This window comes from Triturus cristatus, chromosome 4_2 (genome assembly GCF_964204655.1).
Source record: "Triturus cristatus chromosome 4_2, aTriCri1.1, whole genome shotgun sequence".
In the NCBI taxonomy this organism is placed as follows: Eukaryota; Metazoa; Chordata; class Amphibia; order Caudata; family Salamandridae; genus Triturus; species Triturus cristatus.
In genome coordinates, this window is record NC_140586.1 from 91,571,722 (window position 1) to 91,596,409 (window position 24,688).

Sequence of the window (24,688 nt, forward strand, 5' to 3'; positions counted from 1 at the left end):
TGGAGCTGCGCGATCTTAGTGGAAGTGTTTATTCAAGCAAAACATCGTTTTAAAGCGGAAAGGAGCGATAGAAAGTAAAGTTATATGGTTTTGTGAGTAAACTCTGGTGGGCACATAATTATCTTTGAAAATAAACATCGTAGCAGAAGGAATATTTTATTTCTTTTTTTAAAGAAGGAAAGAAACCTTTATTAAGTTAGCATCCTAATATTGTCATTTTGTTAAAAAAAAAAGAGAAGTGTGAAGAAGAACTTAGAGGGCAGATAGACAAGGACATTTTTGAGAATATTAACAGCTAGGATAGAAAAAAAATGCAGTTTGAACCACCAGGAAAGTTTCTACAGAATAAGGGTTATCCACCTTTACCATGGACAAGGTGGAAAGATGAGTTTTTAACATACATGAAGGCGATCGATGGTGAACGCATGGGCGCAGAAAGGAAAAAGAGCATACTATTGCACTGTCTAGGATCAGAAGGACAAGACCTTTTCAGAGCACTACCACAAGTCACACCACAAATAGGAGAGGAGAATGTAAATGTATATAGCGAAGCTCTACAAAGGCTCGAAAAGAGGTTTAAACCAACTACCAGCATTGCGCTGAACAGATTTAAGTTTTACACAAGGGCACAAACGGAGGATGAATCATTTGATGATTTCTTAACTGCTTTAAGATCTTTATGTGTTCATTCTAAATTTGGCATGATGGCTGATGAAATAAGGGATCAGATAATTGTGCATGTTAGGAATAAGAAGGTGCAAGAGAATCTGTGGGTGATGGGTGATCCTAGTTTTTCTGAAGCAATAGCTAATACTAAAGCTGTAGAATAATCTGAGAGTTGGATGCAAACGGTTAGGCAAAGTACGAAGAAGAGTGAGAGTGTGGAAGAGGTTTGTGCTATAAAGAATAATACTGGAAGCAGTATGGAGGGTCGTAGTAGCAAGCAGGAGGTTACACAAAAGAGGTTCATAAGTAATAGATACAACAATAGTAATGCGTTCCGAGGGAACGGGAGTTTGGGAGGTCAAAATTCATGTTATAGATGTGGATGTAGAACACTTATGGCATCTTTCATGGGCTGTCCTGCTATTAATAGAGAATGCAGAAAGTGTGGAAGGTTGGGTCATTTTAGTAATGTTTGCAGAGACCATAGGAGAAGTAATACAGCCACGTCAGTTTCAGGCTCAATATCGACGATTAGTGGAAATGAAATGATTCACAGTGAGGTTGAAAGGAAAGAAAGTCATGATAATTCTGAGTGTGAAAGAGGGTTCGTTGTATCTATTGTTAGCAAAAGTGTAGATTGGAGAAATTAGATTTTGCTTGAATCACCTAAATGTACAGTTAAAGTGTTTGAGGTGGAATTACAGCTCATGGCTGACTCGGGATCACCGTGGACGATAATATCAAAACAATATTTTGAAGAGAAATTGTCTGATGTTTGTAATGGGAAAACATTACATGCTAGTGATGTCATAGCTGAACGTTTTGACTGATCAAGAATTGATATAGAAGGATAACTCAATGTTGTTGTTTAAAGGAAGATTTGCAGATATTAAATTGTACATTGCTGTGAAGGGTGTAAATGTGCTAGGATGGCGTGATCAATGGAAGCTTGGGATTATTCTCAATCCACGATCTTCAGAACCAGTCACATTAGGGGATAATGTTTCAACACAAAAAGTGGCAGTGTTAGATTCTAATGACAAAGTTAGGAATTTAGTTAGTAAGGTCAAAAAAAAATTCTGTGATAAGTTGGGAAGATTTAAGAATTTTGAACATAAAATTATTCTAAAGGAAAACGCACGCCCAGTGGTACAAAAATTAAGGTGGGTGCCCATTAATGTGAGAGAAGAACTTAGGGACATGTTGAAAGAACTTACCAATGAAGGAATCATTGAAGAAGTTGAAACTTCTGAATGGGTTTCACCCATAGTTTTAGTACGCAAGGCTGGTAAAAAGAATTGAGGGTGTGTGTGGATCTGAGAGCTTTAAATTCTAATATTATTATTGATTGCCATCCTCTTCCAAATATAAACGAAGTGGTATCTATGCTGGAAGGTGCAAAGGTATTTTTAACATTGGACCTAAGGTCTGCGTATCATCAGATTTGTCTTTCTGAAGATTCAAAAATCCTAACGGCTTTTATAACTCCCCAAGGCCTGTATCGTTACACAAGGATGCCGTTTGGTTTGGCGTCAGCCGCATCGGTTTTTCAAAGAGTTATGTTCAGGATGTTCAGAGATATTGATAATTTTGTTAAATGTTTTCAAGATGATCTATTCTTTTCAAAAAATGAGACAGAACATACTGTACATTTGAATGAAGTCTGCAGTAGGTTAGAGAAGCATGGTCTCACACTTAAGGAAAACAAATACAAGTTGTATAAGAAGTCAGTAGAATACTTAGGACTTACTCTATCAGGGGATGGTGTTGTTCCGAAGAGATCGAACGTTGATGCAATTATTAATGCTCCAGCTCCTGTTAACAAGGAACAATTACTGAGTTTTGCCGGAATGTGTGAGTACTATAGCAAATTTGTTAATAACTTTACAAGTAAAATGGAACCATTGAGAGAATTACTTAGAAAGAACGCAAACTATAGTTGGTCCAGCACTCAACAGAAAGCGTTTGAAGATATCAAGCAGGAGATAGTGTGTGCACCCACTTTGAAACCTTTTTGCTTAACGAAAGAGTGCATTATCACAGTAGATGCAAGCCTATATGGTATTGGTGGTGTACTTTCGCAAAGGTATGTTAGAGAAGAATGGAATGTGGCGTTTGCTTCAAGAACGCTAAATGAGACCGAGAGAAAGTATGCTGTGATAGAAGGAGGACTACTTGCTTGTGTTTGGGCCATTGAACACTACAAATTGTACGTATAGGGTTGTAAATTCACGTTCAGGACGGACCATAAACCATTAGGGAACATCCTTTCATCCGGTGGAGGATGGAATTCCACTGCTAGAATTGCTAGGCTTTCATCTAGGCTTCAAGAATAGAACTTTAAGACGGAGTATGTACCTGGGAAGAAAAATATGACAGCTGATTTTCTTTCAAGGTTACCTTGTGTTCAAAGTGGAGTGAACGTTGTCAAAGAAACTGATTTTGTACTTAACATCTGTGACATCATGCCTGCGCAATTTCATGAGATTAGTGAGAACCTATGGGAAGAGTGTGTCAATAAGGATATGGATTGGCTAGAAATTAAAAAATATGTTATGGAAGGATGGCCCAACAAACAACAGATTAGGCCTGAGTTATTATCTTTGTTCAAGGTCGCAGGAGAACTAGAATTCGAGGGAGATTTTCTTTTTAAAAATTGTAAATGTATTCCCCCGAAAGGAATGCAAGACATTATTCTTAAAATAGCTCACAAGACTCATCCTGGCATCTCCTCTATGAAACGCCTAATCAGGAATGTTTTTTTGGGTGGCCAGGAATTGACAAATTTATCGATCGCGTAGTCAGGGAATGTGATTTATGCGTGTCTAGTGAGAGAATGCGGAGTGTTAAAACCCCTCCTTTAAGAATGGTTGAATGGCCCAAAGACCCGTGGCAAAAGTTAGCTTTTGACATTTCTGGTCCTTTTAATATGCTGCCGGAAAACTATAGATTTGCGTTGGTTTTAGTAGATTACCATTCAAAGTGGCCGGAGGTAAAATTTGTGAACAAAATCACCACAGAAGTTGTTTTAAATTTCTTAAGAGAGATTTGCACGTGAGGGATGTCCCTCATGTCTTGTCACTGACAACGGTGTACAATTTACTTCATCAGAGTTGAAACTTTTTGTAGGTGAATGTGGCATAAGACATGTTTTCACTTCCTTATATGGACCACATGAAAATGGTCAGGTTGTAAGATTTAACAGGCTTTTGGAGGATTTTATCGTTGAATCTGTCAAACAAGCGAATGATTGGTTGAGTAGAGTTAGAGAGACATTATGGTTATATAGAATAACTCCTCATACCACAACTGAAGTCAGCCCTTTCAAATTGTTGAAGGGAAGAGAGCCAGCCTCTAAAATTTGCCCATGGTGGTTTAGACAGAAGTGTGTTAAAAAAAAATCTGAGCAGGGAATGTGTAAAGGACATTGCTTTTAGAGTGGAGAACAAACAGAAAACGTGTGCTTGGTTCGATAAGAAGTGGAAAACTAAAGTACCATCTTTTAAAATTGGTGATTGGGTTAGGATTTTAAAACCAGGCATCATCAGCAAGGGTGCCAGCAGATTTGGAAACGCCATACAAGTTAAGAGTTTTTAGGAACTCTGTTGCCACTCAAGATGGTAAAGTATGGAACTTTAGAAGGGTTGCCAGATGTCCACTTAGTGTGCACGGCGATTCACCAACAAGCTCTTCTAGGGAGCCAGACCATAGTAACGAACGTAGTGCTGGTACCTCTGGTGAATCCAACAATTTGAATAAAGATGATTCTGTTTTTTCTAAAGTTAGAACCTCTAACCGTTTGAGATATTTTTCCAGAAAGTTAAATGACTATGTTCAAGTTTTCTTTTTTTTTCCCCATTGTAGCTTTTGTTTATTTTGTTTTTTTAATTTTATTAAATGAGGGGTGGGGGGGGGGGGGGTGTTGCATTTTAAGTTATATCACTTTAATTGCCTGTGTCTTGTCTTTACTATTGGCATGCGCTCTGTTGTCTTTTGTTGTGCATTCCAAGTTCTATTGTAGATCTTATGGTAAGTGTTCCAGTGAGAGACTCAGTTGTACCTGGAGTCTTCATCTGGATGAATGTACTGCCGTGCTGTCTCACAATAAACTAATTGAAGATTTACCTATTTCTGGATTTTAATAAGATGTTTCTACTTTCTTAACTGCAAGAAGTTGCTCTATGCAAAAGCTTGAAAGTCAAAATTGCAACAAAGCCAGAGCACATACAAAAATTAAACTTGGTTCACCTCCTGAATGGCCATCTCTGCCCCTAATTTTCAAGACTCCTAATACATACATATATTTACCATTTAGAGTTCCATTGCTCATCTAATCTTTACCAAGATCTGCCTCCTCTAATTAATGGGTCTATTTTCAGAACAAGAAGGTGCAGCTGACTGTTCTGACTGACAGGTCGCAGGGAGGCACCAGCATCACCAATGGTTCTCTGGAACTGATGGTAAGACGCTCTTTGCCCACCTTGAATGTCATTCCGGTCTGTCCTATATTCTTTGCAAGTCATTCTAAGCTTGAGACTTCACCTTTTGAAATATACAATTTTGCAGTTTGGTCCAGATTTAAGGTTTCCTGTTGTCTCACCTGAAATTGTCAAACTTGTTTTTTTTAGTGACTGTAACTCGTGGCATTTATTTAGCACATCATATCCATAACTGTGTCAAAGTGCTTCAATTTGCATCAGGATCCTGAGTGCCCAGTACAGGGTTGAAAATTGGGTTGATTGTACTTTGACATGTATGGGAAATGTTCAGTGTGCTTTGGAGTCATGCTATACATAGGGTGCTGGCTGGTGTGTTGCTGGGCTTAAACATGACTTGCTGTGGAATAATGTTAGATACATACATTTATGCTTGTGGGTACTTAATCATTGTTTGCTAGTTGTAACATATTTGTTACGTATAATCACAGTGAGAGCCAGGATTTTAGTGCTCTTTTGAATTCAAGATGTTGACTCTTGTTCATGCGGGCAATTTCATTAGTTAAACATTTGGACATGGAAGTTGTTTCCCCAAAGCAGAGCATTTGTTGAAGGAAGGGACATAAAGGAGTAGGCTACTCTGGAACCGAGCGTGCTGGGTGGATGGATGGTAGGTACGGGACAGGGGTCCTTAGGCTTGAATGGCCTAATGAGCTAAGCATGTTGCTTTGAAGATTCATTCAGACACAGAAAATGAGCGTATAAGTTGAAGTGTAGCAAACATATGTGGTGATGTTCATTTTAAGACGTCGTCTTGTGGCTACAGTTTGGATACTCTCTATCTTCCATTTCACTTAGTGGGATGCTCCGAGTTGTATACAGTTGACATAGAGTCCTAGACTGATGATGGCTTGTTCGTTTTGCTCGAATCTTAATTAAGGGAAGATTCAACATAGGCATCGCCTCACATAAAATGAACCCTTACCAACCTGGTACACTAGAGGTATCGGGGAGAGGTTGTATCCATGATCACACCTAGAACCAACCTTTGATTGGATGCCCTGGGATGAGTGGTGATATAGGAGTACAGGTGTGCATCAGTCAGTAAACTAAGGTGAGGGTGAATCCAGGTGGGAATGCTTGATGCCAGGCTCTTAAACCAATCGCCCTAATCCCAAACCCTACAAGCTTCTGGGGAGGAGCAAGTAGAAGAATTCAGATTTGCCAGGGCAGTTCTAGCAAGTCCGTTTAGCTTCAAATGAAATACAGCCTCCACAGACAACGAGCTAGGTAAACTTCCAGCAACTAGCTTCATAGTCAGACTACATTCCAATTCTGACAGAATGGCCTGGTCAGGCCTTAAAACGCTCATACACGCACAGATTAATGTATCAAAGTACACATAAAGCTGTGATTACATTATATAAGGGAAAGAGATCTATGCTGCGCTTGCAGTTTGCTTTTGTCTAGTCTCACGTCCGTTGTAGTAAGCAAAAGTGGGCTAAGCAATACAGTTGAAATGTAGGCAACTCACTGATTGTCTTTCACCAAGTTGTGGTAACCTACCTGGAAGTAACTTGCTGGTTGGTCATGGATTTAGTTAATTAATTCTGTAGTTCAACTGAGATGGACACGCTTTTGGGACCCTACATTCTCTTTATTCATTTGCTAGGAGGTATACCTGGGACAGTCAGAGTGGTTAAGCTCTGCATTTTCTGTTTCTGTACAGTCTTACACCTGGGAGGGACAGGTTAGTTAGGTTCTGAATTTTGTGTTTCTGTATGTTAGCATGCCAGGGATAGACACACTGGCTGTGCACTGAAATACCTACATCTGTGCAGTGCCAATGAGGAACATGCAGTTTGGTCACAGAACTGTCTGTAAATTAGTATGCCATGCAGGCATACGCTTGTGGCTTTCTGGAAGCTGTTTTGATGCTGCATCAGACCTCCAACAATCCTCTACCCTTCTGCACAGGTTCATCGCCGGCTGCTCTACGATGATAGTCGTGGAGTGGGAGAGCCACTGCTGGAGCCTGGTGAGTATAAGGATGGTTTGGTGGTGCGTGGGAAGCACATCCTCTTCTTGGACACTGTAGAGTCCTCTGCTGATCATCACCGACCTGAGGCCCAGCAGGAGTACATGGCGCCACAGATTATACTAGCACCTGGAGGAGGTCCTCCATACAGGGAGGAACAGGACATACGTCTGCAGGTAAGTTGCATGCTCCGTGTTTGCAAATGTCTCATGCCATGCATCTGCAGATAAGACTTAAGCTGTCCACCTGCAGGTGAGGCTCAGGCCCATGCCCCAGATGTGGCCCAATGGGGAAACAATGGCCAGGTAGGTCTAGATTAGTGTTGTCATGTCCTAGAAACCAATTCATAGATGAGCAATAGATATTAATATTTTGATCACTTTTTTGGTTTGTTTTAAAGAGTCTGAGAATCTATTAATTATTATGCACCAGTTCGAAAATTATACTGGGTATTTTGTATAGAATCCTCAAACGGATAATTTTGAATTTGGATTGCGGGGTATACTATGTTGACTAATTGAATACCATGACACTTTGAAAGATCAGATTTACAAATTCTAAAAAAATCAATAAAAGCCAGTAGTGAAGGCCTTCATGTATGAGAACTATTTGTGCTCTGATGTACAAGACAGGCATTAGTTGGAATGGGAGGCACAGATCCCATTGAGAGGACTCCCTCAATATCTTCCTTTAAGTTAAGTGGTATGAGTCTTAAAATGTAATGAATGCAGGCGTCTTGTGGAGTGAAAGTTGAATGGTCGAAATGTGCACAGAATTTCTAAAACATGCTGAGCAGGATATTGAAAGCATGGAGGGTCCCTGGGAATAGATGGCCTTCTTTAATTCTGTTTTGTTAAAATAAAGGCGTCAAGGCACTTTGTTGAGAGCAGCGAGTGCACAGATGATTAAAAAAATAAGTGTTCAAGCCATTGGTGTGGCTGTAAATACACATGCTGTTCTTACTCCTGCCATCTGGTGTTGGGCTCGGATGTCTGCAAATAGTTTTTTCTTTAAAGACTTTTTTTTGAGTGTCGAGTTGGCGTGACTTCACCTTTTGCTTACAATGTGCATTGTCATCTGCTCCATTGTTAGATTGTTTTTTTTGTTTTTAACCCAATGGGTTCGGACGTGTGCTTCCGTACTCCGGATCGAGGCTATTGCAGTGATCGTTTTCTATTCTCTCGTGCCCTATTGTTCCATCACTATTGTTTTCGATCCCGTTTGCCCCTTTTCACTCGTATCGAGTTGACGCTTCCACTTAGTGTTCAGGACAGTATGCCGGCCTCTAGCGATCTGTGTCTGTCCTTTCGGTAGAAGAAGACACGTTGAGATGTTGTGCAGGAGTGGAGAAGATACTCCAGACTTCTTCGGCACCCAGGACCTCAAGGGGTAACATCCCGAACATTCAACTGCTGATGAGGAGGCTTTCTTGCCCAAAGAGTTCCAGCTCGGACTCTAAGATTGAACACCTCCCGCCAGCTCAACAGGTTGAGTACAGCTCCCCCTCCTGCTCGACATTGCTCTGAGTTTCTACCCCACAATGAGCATTCAGGTGTTCTGGACCCACAGAGGCAGGCTTTAGGCCGCCACTGCCTTCGGGCCATGCTCAGCACTGACAGTCCTCTTTGGATATCACACCCAGCTTCGGCTTGGCGCCAAAGAAAATCCTAAAACAGATACCCTCCCACTCACGGCTTTGCACCGACCTGAACGTCGGATCCAAAACTGTCGGCCTCAAAACACAAGTATGCGCTGAAAAACATCTGAGTTATTACCACATGGTTTAACAAAAAAATACAAAACCTCTCTTCAGACCCTATCTATATTAAAGGCCAACTGCCACCAGATTCCCTAGTGGTTCATACCGCTCATAAGAGGGCGAATGCTCAGGACTCCGGTGATGCTCCTCCACCGGCTAAAGAGAGTAAAAGGCTGGATGCGGCTAGAAAACCAGTCGCGGCACAATCACCTAACCACTGGCCCATTGGCAATTCCATTTGTTTGCTCTCTAGATATGACTGGGCCCACTGGGACACAATTGAGTAACTCCAATATGTCCCAGAGGAGCACTGTAAAAGGGGATGTGAGTTGGTCACAGAAGGCAAACTGATTTCCAACACAACTATCAAGTGCGCTCTAGATGCTGCAGACACCGTTGCTCAAGGAATTAACTCTAGTCCTCTCCTCCAGACATTGCTGGCTCCTTGTCACCAGATTCAAGCTGGACGTTCAACAGTTTCTACTCAACCTGCCCATCAATGGGGGAACATCTTTCTGGGCCTCAGGTTGATGAGATGCTTGAGAAAATCAAAAAGATCTGAAACGGCGAAAGCCATGACCACCTGACAGAGGTTTTCCTCACAGAGGTCTTTTCACCACTCTGCATATCGCAGAAGCTAAAAAACCACTCCGCCTAAAGCTTCCACATCTTTCCAACACCAGCCTGTCCAACCAACTTCCACAAGGGGTTACTTCAGAGTGCCTATTGTGGAAATCGTGCCAAAGGTAGAGGACAAAGGTAGCTCCCCCGAGGGAACTACCCCAGCCAAGCAATGATTTGCCACTCCTTTCCCTGGATCATACAGCACCTGTCGGTGGATAGCTGCAGATGTTCTTCCCTGCTTGGCAGCACATCGCCTCAGACCAATAGGTTTTACATATCATCCAACATGTTCACTGCCTATAGCTCACCTCTACACCACCCAGCATACCACCTCGCAGACATGTCCTCTCCCCAGAACACCAACATCTGTTTCAGTAAGAGATCCACTCCTCCTCATGAGGGCCATAGAGCCTGTGACACAACACCTACAGGGCTGTATTCTATCTACTTCCTCATTCCCAAAAAGGACAGGCTCCTCCGGTCCATTCTCAGACCCCTAAAAGAGTACATCCTATCAGAACACTTCTACATGGTCACCCTTCAGGAGGCCCTCCTACCTCTGTTACAGCAAGGCGACTTCATGGCAGCACTCGGCCTCAAATACGCCTACTTCCACATTCCGGTGCATCCGTCCTACCTCTGGTTTGTGGTAAGGGGTCCACATTACCTTCGGGTCACCACCACACCCTGAGTTTTTACAAAATGCCTTTCGGTACTAGCAGCACACCTGCGAAGACTGGGCCTCCATGCATTCCTGTACCTGGACGATTAGCTGATAAAGAGTGCAATGCAACTGCAGTGTTGTGCACACACCCAAGCCACAATAGACCTACTACACAAACTGAGCTTCACCATCAATGCTGGAAATTCTCATCTCCAACCCCTTCAAATTCAACCCTATCAGGGAGCCATCCTCAATGCAGAGATCGGCAAGACTCCAGTCTTTCTAAGTGTTGCTGCCTCTTTTTCAGCCAAATCAGCAGTTCACAGTACAGACAGTCCTGCACCTGCTAGGCATGATAGCCTCCTGCATCGCCATAGTACCAAAAGCAAGATTGCACATGCGTCCGCTGCAGGACTGCCTAATGCATTTGTGGTCTCAAAAGGAGGGTCATTCAGAGGATCTAGTATTGATCAGCCCCCACACTCCTTGCTCTCTGCAGTGCTGGAACACCAACAACTTGTTGCGTGGGCAACCTTTCCTTGACCCAGTTCCTCAGATTACTGTCCCAACTGAAGCATCCCTCAGTGGGTGGGGGGTGCACCTGCCAGACCGGACTGTCAAGGACCAGTGGGGTCCCACTCACAGGGATCTCCACATCCACTATCTGGAGCTGCCAGCTGTCCATCTAGCCCTCCAGGCCTCCTTCCCCGCATAGTGGGCAAAATAGTCCTTGTACCAACAGACATGACAGCCATGTATTACATTCAGAAGCAAGGGGGCACCCACTCCCCACAGCTTTTTCTGTTAGCTCAGTCCATCTGGCGCTGGGCTCTCCATCACAGGATCCACCTGTGGGCGGATACCTCCTGGGAGTGGACAACAACTTTGCCAACCTTCTTAGCAGGATGCGCAACCAGTTCATGAGTGGGAACTCCACCTGGCAGTCCACCATTGTTACTTCCAGCGATGAGGGTTTCTGGATGTGGACCTCTTTGCCACAGCAAAAAATGAAAAATGACCTCACTTTGCCACCAGATTCCCACAGTCCATGAGCAATGCACTTTGGATGAGCTGGTCGGGGATATTTACCATCTCCACCTCTCCCCCCCCCTCATTCCATTTGTGGTTCGGAAGTTATAGGAGACCTCCCTCCCCCTCATCCTAGTTTCCCACACCATGGCCAGCCAACCCTCATTCACCACTCTTCTCAAACTTTATGGTGGCTCTGCATGAGGGCTCTGCAACAGGTCGGACCTTCTCACGCAGAATCATGGAGAAATCAGACACCCGACCCCCATGAGTCTCAACCTTGCATTTTGTCTCCTGAGGTCTTCGAATTTGATTTTCTCAATTTACCTCCAGAATGTATGAATATTCTTAAGGAAGTGCTCAGGTCAACTACTCATGCCTGATACGCTGCCAAATGGAAATTATTTGTCTACTACTACCTCTCAAACTACATTAACCGCCTGCCAGCTACAGTTCAGAAAATAGTTTACCTCCTGCACCTCCAAATGTGGTCTAGCCTTCACCTCCATTCGGCTACATCTGGCAGCTGTGGCTCCATATGGCCAAAATAGGCTGCATGTGTCGCTGTTCAGTATTCCAGTCATCTCACCTTTAATGCAGCGGCTCAAAAGTCTTTTCTCCCCAGATGCCGCCTGTCCTGGTGTTACTTATGCATCCCACGTTCGATCCCCACCAGTCATGTCACATCACTAAGGCATGTTAGTGAGCTCCAGGCTTAAAATTTGGAAGAACCTTTCTTTCAGATTCATAGAGATGGGGTGATCCTTCGTACCACCCCTAAATTTCTTCCTAAGGTGGTCTCTTCTTTCCGCCTTCACCAGTCTATATAACTTTGTCTTCTTTTCACAACCTGACTCCATTACAGAGAGGGCTGTTCATACCTTACACATCAAACGAGCCTTAATTAATGTTCTATATAGATAGAACAAAATCATTTAGAAAAACCCAGCAACTGTTTGTTGTTGTTTTCTGCACCACATAAAGGAAAGGCCATATCGAAATAGGACATAGCCAGATGGATAGTTAAATGCATCCACACCGTTATGAAAAAGCTAAAAGAGCTTTGCCTGTTCCTCCTAGGGCCCATTCAATCAGAAAGAAAGGGGCCTCTATGGCCTTCCCTGGGAACATCCCAATAGCTGATATTTGTAAAGCAGCTACTTGGTCTACTACACACTTTCACAAAGCACCACTGTGTAGATGTTATTAGCGCGCCAACAAGCAAATGTTGGTCACACAGTACTTCGTACCCTTTTTCAGTCTTCTGCAACATCCACAGGCTAAACACCTCTTAGGGGAGGACTGCTTTACAGTCTGTGCGTAGCATTTTTATCTACAGCCCCACATGCCTCAAATGGAAAATGTTACTTACCCTGTAAGCATCTGATCATGGCATGAAGTGCTGTAGATTCACATGCACCCACCCTCTTACCCGGACACCTCTGGGGATATATATATAATCTATATATATTCAAGTGCAGGATAAACCCAGCGCTCAATCCCCAGAAGACCGGTCACCCAACAGGTTAGTTCTTCATAGGCAATGATTTGCGAGCCTGGGATATAATAAATGTCCAGCACAACTAGTCTATTATTCTTTCATATACAGTAAATTAATACAATGTAAATTTCAGGAACACTAATATTTGCTTGTAAATACAGTAAGACCAGCCAGAACGTGTTTTAACAGTTGCTTCTTCAAGGCTGTTAACAGAGAAAAACACCAAAATGCACAGAAATAGAACCGTGTGAATCTATCAAAAACATCATTCTATGTAGTCCATTACTAACATGACAAATATCTTCAATACAAAATCAAAGATATATCATCAGTTGTGCCATTATTGCAAATTAAAGAAATAAACTTGGTTCATGGCAAAACAAATATACAGATGAACATTTAAATACATTTAAAAAAATCAATGCATGTTCAAAAAAAATATACTGTATGAAAACTACAATAAAGAGAAAAAAACAGCCATTTGGTATTCTTAAAAGGATGCTAATATCACAGATGTAAAAAAAAAACGGAATTATAGGAATATCATTGATTTTCAGATCTTTAACTCACATTGTTTAATGTACCCAAGAGTGAAAAAAAACCCTACATTTTATTAATCGCTAACATGAAAAAAATCAATAAAATTGACCCTTTCGAAGACGCTAAATCAAAGGAAAAATGACTCTTAATTATAGATGGACTACACAGGAAACAAAAAAAAATACACTCCTTGATTTTACGTAGTGTCCAAGGAAACGTGCTTCTACACACAAAAAATTGTAGGTCAAAGTGATCCTTTAGGCAAGATACACATATGCTGTTAAGATTTGCATGCTCTCTCTACAATTGATAGCGAAAAAGTCTTCATATCTAACTAGCCCAATTCATAATTCAATACTAATCTTAAAATAATCATTGCAAAAAAGAGATCGTCACTGTTAAATCATAATGTTAATACTATTTTTATCTTCTAAGAAACTCCAAGATAATGGAATCTGAAATTTGAATTCAATAGGCTTCATTAGCAGTTTCATAAAAAGTATCTCCTATATCAAATCTCAAGATTGCTCATCCTCGAAGACTAGCTTGATAAATCTTACCTTTTTCTTTAAAGATACAGTGCAACAATAGGTCCAGTTAAGACTGTATAATACCAAACAGAGCAACTATCTTGCATGCCCTACTTGTACTGGATTTGAATCTCCCGCCTATTGAAGAATGTGTGTCGTAAACTGTAAGTAAATACAATTATATCCAGGTTGAAAAATATACATGCCCAGTTGTTTGAACTTATTTTTACAACGCGTTTTAAATAAATACTATACCCCAAGGTATTGCCATCCTGAAAAGATATTAACATTATAGTGAGAAAAGAAGAAAAATAGAATAAATGAATTTTGATAAAATTTCGTACACTGAATTCGATCATCATTGGCCCATGAATAAACTTCCGTTATCATGCCTTTGTACTACTAGCTATATTCAAAGCGCCACAGTATGATTATTTTGAGGAAAGAAAAGAAATGACCTCATACGAAGATATATATCAAAGGACACAATTATGACCCAATAAATGTAATGATAAAATATGAAAAGTTGCTATTTGCAAATGTAAATTTTTATCTATTCCATCATGGATGTCTTATTTATATTGTATTTAAATATCCTGCCTAACAGAAAATGCATATATTGAACTGGAAGTAAAAACAACCATATTAGGTTAAGAAATATACTTGCCAAAATGCATTCATTTTTAAACATGTTATTTTAACTGCAAACCTTATTGAAATGAAAGCACTTAGAACTTTAAACATAGAAGAAGGAAAATGAAATTGAATTAAGTTATGGTAAAGTTCTGTGAGTCAGAATCAATCATAATTGAACCCATAGTTAACCACCGTTGCAATACCTGATGTTTTCAGCTAATGCCACTGTTTCAAGCTGTAAAAGGAAAAATAATTACCCTCATAAAAAGAATATTTTCATAAATACCCTCCTCATCTGATAGACATCGAATTAAAAAATAAAAGAATGTTGTTAGCAAATAAGTCTTAATGTAAAAAATTATACATAAATGCTCAAATGAACATTATGAACCAAAATTATTGAAAGGTCTGTAGGTAATATTCAAACACCTGATTAACTCATGACTGATGATCCACTTGTTATCAGAAGTTGACCACGGTGTCAACTTCTGATAACAACATTGCTCCTTACCAGTTCAAACATAAAACTCTAATATAGTTCAATGAGCCGGATTCAATCATAATCGTACCCATTGGTAACCACTGTTATATTGCCAAACCCCCTTAACTGAGTTTGTACCTGGCCAGCCTCTGATAAGATTGCTCCTTACTAGTTCAAACATGAAACTCAATAATGTTACTTTGAACTTATTCTTCAGTATGTGTTGTGTGTGTGTGTGTGTGTGTGTGTGTGTGTGTGTGTGTGTGTGTGTGTGTATGTATGTATGTATGTATGTATGTATATATATATATATAGTGTGTGTGTATATAATTTTATCAGCAATAAACTAATAAGAGAACTTGATTTGAACCTTTGCAAAGATCAGATCTTTCTTTTTTCCAAATATTTTATTGATTTTTTTAACAAGGTATACAGAATCGTATAGCAGTGTGCGCAAGGTTATCCCAGGCGAATTTTTACGTGTGTCCCGCGAGGGTTGTACTATTCATGGTTATCACGGGCCTAACCCAGCGCTCCTTGGTGGCTGGCAAAGGAAAGGGTAAAGGAAAGGAAAAGAAGAGAGGGATGATCCATGGTAAGGCGAGGCATAGTATCACATTTGCATGACTATACATTTGGACACATAAGGGTGCTCAACATTGGCGATTTTACATCACAAGGCAGACCATTGAGTGTGCCCATGAGATATTTCCCTTGAGTGCAGACAAACAGCTGGTACTTTAGTAAAGACTCAAAGTTCCATAGTGTCCTGGACCTATATAGATCAGATCTTTTGACAGAAAATCATTACAAAGCAAGCATGCAATATAAAGTTAACATTTGACAACTCCTCTTAAAACCTTGTCGTAAAATATTGTGATCAAGAGATGTTGTTCAAATTAGAGCAAATCTATTTCTATCATTATAAAACATGTATGCAACAAAGTTTACATATGACAACTTTTTTTTAACCAATTTTATTCATTATTACGGTACAAAGCATTCCCATACTCCAGACAATATGACAGAAGCAATATTTGGTAAGGAGCAGCCAGTTCGATACACAATAGTAAGAACAGTAATAGTGTCAAATTTCAGATCACAACATTGACAGTCACACTACATTTGTTTGTCAGCGATTTAACAATAGCTGACATTTATGCCTCCACAGCCTTCCTTGATAGCGGAGATGGCTGACATTGTGCTGTTGTTCCCCAATATGACAACTCCTCTTAACTAATTCTTTTAACACAGTTGTAGCCAAAATACGTTATTAGAGCATATAATTCTATATCAACATTTAATCCAACCAAAACTGTATTGTTTGCTGATCCAGAAAGTCTCCCTTGCACTGACCTTTTCTTTCCTATATTACTTCCTCTTCTGTTTGCCATGATATGTTCCAGGCCAACGAATCAAATACTGTCAAGTGTTTGTGAACCATGCTTTTTGAAATGTGATGCCAATTGGTATTCGGGATCATTGTTTTTTTTATTCTCGAATATGTTCTTTCCATCGTTCTTTTAATTTTCTGGTAGTGGAGCCAACATATTTGTTAATATACAAATGATCATGTATACACAATTAGAAGTGTTACAATTAACTAAAAACATGATATTGAAGGCATTTTTTGGGTAAAGTCAGTGAAATTCTTAGAATTGTGAAGAACATACTTGCAACACACACATTGTCCACATTTATAATACCCTCTTGGTAACTTAAGTAACTCAATTTCAGTAATCGCTGATGACCAAGTATGATCTTGAAAGGTAATAGTATCCCTGGGGCTGAGTATTGTTCCTTATGTAGGTGCTTTTCTAAATGTAAATAACGGTTTACTAGGTAGAATAGTCACAATGACAGGATCTAGAGAAATAACACCCCAGTGTTTCTGAAGACTTGTATATATCGGCGTGTTACCATTACTATAAGTAGTTCTGACTCCAACAACATCTGTGTTTTCTAAAGAGTGAGTCTTATTTTTAAAAAGATAATTTCTATTTGTTTTACGGACTCTTAGTTTGTCTTTATCTATGTATTCTAGATAGTCAAACTAAGTCAGTAAAATAAATAGAAATTTAGATTTCTCCTCTTAGTTATTGCTATAAAAGTAGATATATATACTACATATAATGAATAATTTGAATGTTTGGAGTAACCTGTTTGAGGTTAATGTTTGAACTGGTGAGAAGCAATGTTGTAATCAGAAGCTGGCATAGGGGTACACACTCCATTATGGGTGTTTGGCAATATAACAGTGTTTACCTATGGATTCAATTATGATCGAATCCGGCTCACAGAAGTATATTAGTCTTAGGTTTGAACTGGTAAGGAGCAATGTTGTCAGAAGTTGACATAGTGGTACTGAAGGGATCATCCCTCATCTTTGAATCTTACCTACAGAACTTTCAAACTGTTTGGTTCATAATGTTGATATGAGTATTTCTGTATTATTTTTTACATTGAGGCTTTTATTTGCTAACCATGTCATTCAGATTATGAGGGTATTTTTGGACATATTCTTATTATGAGGGTAATTATGTGTTCGAGGCATATGAGCTGCAGATTATACACTGTGCATAGCTCGCCATCTGGTGTTGGGCCCGGATGTTTGCAGTTTGTTTTTCCTCTTGGAAAGTCTTAGGAAGTCACGAGTTCGGTGACTCCTCCCTTGGTTCGTATTGCGCATGGGCTTCGGCTCCATCCTCAGATTGTTTTTTTTCCGCCATCGGGCTCGGATGTAATACTTCGCGCTCCGGTTCCGAACTTTCCAGTTCAACGATCGATGCGAAATCCTCGCTCATCGAGATCCTTCTTATAATAAATCATCTTCATCACCTTCTCTTCGGCACTTCTTCGATTCCGGTCGTCGACGGCTCCGGTCTCGGCTGATGGAAAGAACTCCTTTCAAGAAGTGCCCTCGATGTGGGTCCAAGTTTCCCCACACCGATCTCCACGAGGCTCGAGACTGTCCCGCCTGCAAGTCTTTTCGCTCTAAAAAGAATATTAGAGATCGACAGGCTAGACTCAACATGGCGCACTCCTCGACCTCCGCTCCAGTCGACATCTTCGGGGACGACGTCGAAGCTCCGAGACAGCAGAACATCGAGGAAGAGGACGACAACCTCGTCAGTGCTTCCGAGGCAGACGACTCCGATGTGGAGGACATCACCCCGGCGCAGAGGGTCGTGAGTACAATACCCCCTACCACACCCACGCCGATACCCACAAAGGCTTCGGTCACACCTTCGCGCCTAGGTAAGACCAAGGATACTGCTTCTCACACCCCACCTTCGGGCCCGGTAAAGAAGCCTATTAAGCCTTCCGGCAGCTCGGGCTCGAGCCAGCCTACTATCGGTGCCGAAAAACACCCTTCGGCACCGAAGAAAACATCGGCCTCCATCTCCACACTGAACCCAGTACCAAAGCCTTCGGTGTCAGCCTGCCCTGCCGGTGCCGACCAAACATCACAAGGCCCTCGGCACCGACACTCCTGTGCCGAAGTCTTCTTCGGCGCCGACCAAAAAAATCGGAGGTCCCAAAGAAGCACGGCTTGGACAAGCCTAAAAAGCCGTCGGCCCCGAAAACTTCGGCGCCGGCCGAGCAACCAGTGTCCCAAGAACTTTTTACACCGGATCCTCTCCAAAAGACTCTCACCAAGGATCCAAAAACTGGACATTTGACATTGTCTACAAAAAAGAGACACTTGGACAAACCAGCTTCACCTCCACCTCCAAAGAGGAAAGACACTGCTACCTCTCTTTTCAGAGTGCCTTCCCCTCCTCCTCCACCTCCTCCACCCTCCCCACCCTCTCCACCCCCACATCGTTCCCCAACCTTGTCTCCTGTCCCAGACGACTTAGGAGACCCATTTTATGATCCAGCAGATGTGCCACAGGATCCCACCCCTACTGGATCGCCAGACCCATGGGACGACTACAATAATCCGGACATCCCAGATGTCCCACAGGATGACCTTTACCCATCTAGGCCATCCCCACCTGAAGATTCCTTGGGTTTTCACCACTTATTACAAAGGGCGGCACACTACCACGGGGTGGAGTTACACACTGACCCAGTAGAGGAGGATTTTCTCCTAGACACCTTTGACGACGCACATAGGTCTACTGCCATCCTACCTATGTTAAAAGGGGTGGTTAAACATGCACCGGAGGTCTTTAAAGACCCAGTCAGGGCCAGGGTCCTAAACCCCCGTATAGAGAAGAAATACAAAGCCGCCCCCACAGACCCTTCTTATATTAAAGGCCCTGAACCTTTGGATTCCCTAGTGGTATCTACAGCTAGGAAACGCTCCAATTCTCAGGCGTCAGGCGAAGCACCACCACCTGACAAAGAGTCCAAGCTCCTAGACGCGTCAGGGATGCGCACAGCATCACAAGCCGCCAACATATGGCGTATCACCAACACGCAAGCGCTATTGGCCAGATACGACAGGGCACATTACGATGAGTTCGAGACCATCATGTACCATCTCCCTGAAAAAATATAAGAACAGGGCAAATTAATTGATCCAAGAGGGAAAACTAATAACTAATACCTCTATTCGCTGTGCCCTAGATGCAGCAGATACAGCCTCCAGGGCCATAAACACCAGTGTCCTTTTACGTCGCCATGCCTGGCTCAGAGTCTCAGGTTTTAAACCTGAGGTACAAGCCTCTATATTAAATCACCCATTTGACCAAGATCATCTATTTGGCCCAAAAGTTGACGAAGCCCTCAAAGATGAAAAAAGATACTGACACGGCGAAATCCATGGGAGCCCTACAGTTGCACACTCCTAGGCGCTCCTTTCGCCGCTCTTCCTTTCGAGGCACTGGGAGAGGCTACTCCTCGGATACTGCATCCACGTCCTACAAATCCCCTCCTCAATCTACCTTCACAAAGGGTTATCAAAGAGGCGGATACAGAGGAAATAATAACAAGGGCAGAGGCAAGACAAATACCGCCCGCTCTGCCACAACTGATACCCAATGACTTTCCCCCACTCCCTCTAGACCATTCCACTCCGGTCGGGGCAGAATATAACATTTCCTTCACGTCTGGGAGACAATCACCTCAGACAGATGGGTGACACAAATTATTCAGTCAGGGTATTGCTTAGAACTAACATCTGCCCCCTCAATCATTCCACCCAGGCACCGCCCTATGTCTCAAGAACATACTGCACTACTAAAACAGGAGGTGATCTCCCTCCTGCAAAAAGGAGCCATAGAGCAGGTCCCCATAAATCAGCTAAATTTAGGGGTCTACTCCCTGTACTTTCTGATTCCAAAGACAGACGAGACTCTACGACCTATCTTAGATCTCAGACCTCTAAACACTTACATACATTCAGACCATTTTCACATGGTAACCCTTCAAGTTCTCCCACTTCTTTCCCAGAACGATTTTCTCACCACTCTGAACTTCAAAGACGCATACTTTCATATCCCAGTACACCAGTCTCACAGAAAGTACTTCCGATTTGTGGTGGACGGACAACAGTACCAGTTCAAGGTGCTCCCGTTCGGGGTAACAACAGCACCAAGGGTTTGCACCAAGTGCCTAGCAGTAGTGGCGCAACACCTCAGAAGACAGCACATTCACGTCTTCCCGTATCTGGATGACTGGCTAATAAAAGCCACGTCCTACGATCAATGTGTGCAACACACCGCAGCTACAGTCCCAAGTACTCCATCAGCTAGGTTTCACGGTGAACCATCAAAAATCCCACCTGGTACCATCGCACACAAAACAATACCTCAGTGCCACCATAGACACCTCAAAAGCCATAGCCTATCCCAATCCTGCCAGGATAGCAAAGATACAGGCTCTGCGTCAAAAATTCATATCTCAACACTCTCTCCCAGCAAGAGTGTTTATGCAACTAATAGGGATGATGGCCTCTTGCATCTTCATAGTGCCCCATGCAAGACTCCAAATGCGTCCACTCCAGGAGTGCTTAGCGCGCCAGTGGAACCAGGCCCAGGGACAACTGGTAGATCTGGTGTTGGTAGACGGTCGCACCCATCGCTCTCTGCAGTGGTGGAACACCACAAACCTTTCCAGAGGTCGACGGTTCCTGGACCCGGTCCCACAAATAATCCTAACAGCAGACGCATCGCTCTCCGGCTGGGGAGCTCATCTGTTACATCTCACAGCACAGGGCACATGGACGCCACAACAGAAGTTACTACACATCAATCATCTAGAGTTACTTGCAATCTTCCTTGCCCTAAAATCCTTCCAGACGCAGATTTCAGGCAAGGAAGTCCTCATTCGCACAGACAACATGACTGCCATGTATTACATTCAAAAGCAAGGGGGCACACACTCTCCACAGCTCTCTGTTAGCTCAGAGCATATGGAGATGGGCAATTCCACAAAAAATCTTTCTCCTGGCCCAACACGTTCCAGGAGTCCAAAATACCGTGGCAGATCTGCTCAGCAGACAAACGCAGCAGATCCACGATTGGGAACTTCACCCACAAGTTCTTCACCCGTTCTTTCAGAAGTGGGGGCATCCACACATAGACCTATTCGCCACCCACGAAAACAAAAAAATGCCCAAGCTTCGCCGCCAGATATCCACACCCATTGTCCAAAGGCAATGCGATATGGAGGAACTGGTCAAACAAATTTTGCATACGCTTTTCCACCTCTCCCACTAATTCCATTAGTAGTGCGAAAGCTACAACAGCATTCCCTAACACTGATCCTAGTAGCTCCAACATGGGCCAGACAACCGTGGTACACCACACTGCTGGAACTCTCAGTAGTACCACACCAAAAGCTACACCTCTCACCATGCCTCCTAACCCAGAACCATAGAGAGATCAGGCACCCGGACCCAGCTCAGCTCAACCTTGCGATCTGGCTCCTGAGGTCCTAGAATTCGGATACCTTAACCTTCCCCCTGATTGCATGAATATTATCAGAGAAGCTAGACGCCCTACTACTAGGGCATGCTATGCGGCAAAGTGGAAAAGATTTGATGTTTACTGCCACAACAACACAATCAATCCTTTAAATGTGTTCATACAGCACATCATATGTTATTTACTCCACCTACAATGGTGTAACCTAGCATATACTTCCATTAGGTTACACCTCGCTGCCATTGCTGCTTACTTACAGAACAGGCAACACCTATCGCTTTTCAGAGTGCCTGCCATCAAAGCCTTCATGGAAGGCCTCAAAAGAGTAATTCCACCCAGAATACCACTCTCACCTGTCTGGAATTTGAATATAGTTCTCACATGGTTAATGGGACCCCCTTTCGAACCATTATATAAATGTGAGCTGCAATTTCTCACATGGAAAACAGCATTTCTAGTGGCCATCACTTCCCTTAGAAGGGTTAGTGAAATACAAGCACTCACTATACAGGAACCTTTTCTCCAAATGCATCAGAACAAGGTTGTACTCCGCACCAACCCAAAATTTCTACCCAAAGTCATTTCTCCATTCCATCTAAACCAGTCGGTAGAATTACCAGTCTTTTTCTCACAACCTCAAACCGTTGCAGAAAGAGTGTTACACACACTGGATGTTAAAAGAGCTCTACTTTACTACATCCAACGTACACAACCTTTCAGGAAAACCAAACCGCTATTTGTCTCCTTCTCTCCACCACATAAAGGCAACCCTATTTCTAAATCAGGGATAGCTAGGTGGATTGTAAAATGCATACAGATTTGCTACCACAAAGCAAAGCAAACGCTATTGGTTCCCCCAAAGCCCACTCTACAAGAAAGATAGGGGCTTCTATGGCTTTTCTAGGAAATATACCACTAGATGACATATGCAAAGCAGCCATATGGTCAACACCGCACACTTTCACAAAACATTACTGTGTAGATGTGCAAACCAAGCAACAAGCTAGTGTGGGCCAGGCTGTACTAAAAACACTGTTCCAAACAACTGCAACGGATGCCGGTGGTCGCCGCTAGGGTTGGGTACTGCTATATAATCTATGCACAGTGTATAATCTGCAGCTCATATGCCTCGAACGGAATATGCTACTTACCAGTTTGCATCTGTTCTTGGCATGTAGAGCTGCAGATCTATACACGCCCACCCGCCTCCCCGGCTACCTGTATCCGTTCCAGTCTTATCTTATTTAGATACAACACACATGGGTTTCTTTACTGTTTCCACTACGCTCCATCTTTCCCTGCTGGCGAAAAACAATCTGAGGATGGAGCCGAAGCCCATGCGCATTATGAACCAAGGGAGGAGTCACCGAACTCGTGACTTCCAAAGACTTTCCAAGAGGAAAAACAAACTGCATACATCCGGGCCCAACACCAGATGGCGAGCTATGCACAGTGTATAGATCTGCAGCTCTACATGCCAAGAACAGATGCATACTGGTAAGTAGCATATTCCTTCCTTTTACAACATTGAAACTGTGGCATTGGCTATGAACATTCGGTACTAAAACGGTGGTTAAATATGGGTTCAATTAGGTTTGTTTTCGGCTCACAGAACTTTACCATAATTTAATTCAATTTCATTTTTCTTATTTTTTAGTTTTAATTTCAAATTTATTTCAATATAGACACATTTCTAAGTTCTTTCATTTCAGTAAGGTGCGTATTGAAATAGCATGTTAAACTTCTTGTAGGTCTGACATGTATATATCTTAACCCAGAAACAATTGTTTTTATTTCTGGTTCAAGGTACATGTCAGGCTGGATATTTAAAAACAATGTCAATTAGGCATCTAAGATGGAATAAATATCAAGATTTACATTTGCAAATAGCATCATTTTATATTTATTTGGTCATAACTGTCTTTTGATATATCTTTGTATGAGGTAATTTCCTTTCTTCCCTCATAATAATCTTACTGTGACGCTTTGACTATAGCTAGTAGTACAAAGGCATGATAACTGTAGTTTATCCATGGGCCAATGATGATCGAATCCTGTGTATCAAATTTGATTAAAATTAATCTATTCTATTGGTTTTTTTTTTCTGTTCTCACTATAATATTATTACCTTTTTAGGACGGAAATACCTTGGGGTATAATATTTCTTTAAAGCTTGTAGTAAAAATAACCAGTTTAAACAACTATACAGCATTTCAGGCATGTACATTTTTCAACTCAGAAATATTTGTGTTTACTTACGGTTTACGTCACGCATTCTTCATTAGGCAGGAGATTCAAATCCAGTATAAATAGGGCATCCAAGATGGTCGCTCTGTTTGGTATTTTATGGTTGAATCGGTACCTATTATTTCACTGTATCTTAAAAGGAAAGGTGAGATTTATCATTGAGCTTATCTTCGAGGATGAGAAATAATCTTAAAATTTAATTTAGGAGAGACTTTTGATGAAGCTGTGCTAATGAAGTCTTTTTTTAATTTAGATTTCAGATTCCCTTATCTTAGGGTTACTAAGAAATTAGAAGTATTAACATTATGATTTAACATTGAAGATCTCTTTTTTTTGCAACACTTAAGTCTCCGAGGTAATGATTATTTGAAGGTTAGTATTTAATTATGAATTGGGCTACTTGGATATTAAGACTTTTTCGTTATCCATTTTAGAGAGCATTTGAGTATCTTGCATAAAGGATCACTGTGACCTACAATTTTGGTGAGTGAAAGTATGTGTTCGAGGCATATGAGCTGCAGATTGTACACTTAGCATAGATCGCCATCTGGTGTTGGGCCCGGATGTTTGCAGTTTGTTTTTGTTCTTTGGACAGTCTTTGGAAGTCACGAGTTCGGTGACTCCTCCTTCGGTCCGTACTGCGCATGGGCTTCGGCTCC

General features: G+C 41.9%; 1 protein-coding gene across 2 annotated transcripts in view; it reads left to right on the forward strand.

The window, feature by feature from the left end:
* MAN2B1 (mannosidase alpha class 2B member 1) overlaps nucleotides 1-24,688 on the forward strand; it is a 240,577-nt gene that overhangs the window by 151,178 nt on the left and 64,711 nt on the right. For both annotated transcript variants that reach the window (XM_085600697.1, XM_085600696.1), the window contains exons 20-21: nucleotides 5,046-5,126; nucleotides 7,080-7,316. In XM_085600697.1, coding sequence (XP_085456823.1) covers nucleotides 5,046-5,126; nucleotides 7,080-7,316 — 318 coding nt within the window. The remainder of the gene's footprint in view (nucleotides 1-5,045; nucleotides 5,127-7,079; nucleotides 7,317-24,688) is intronic.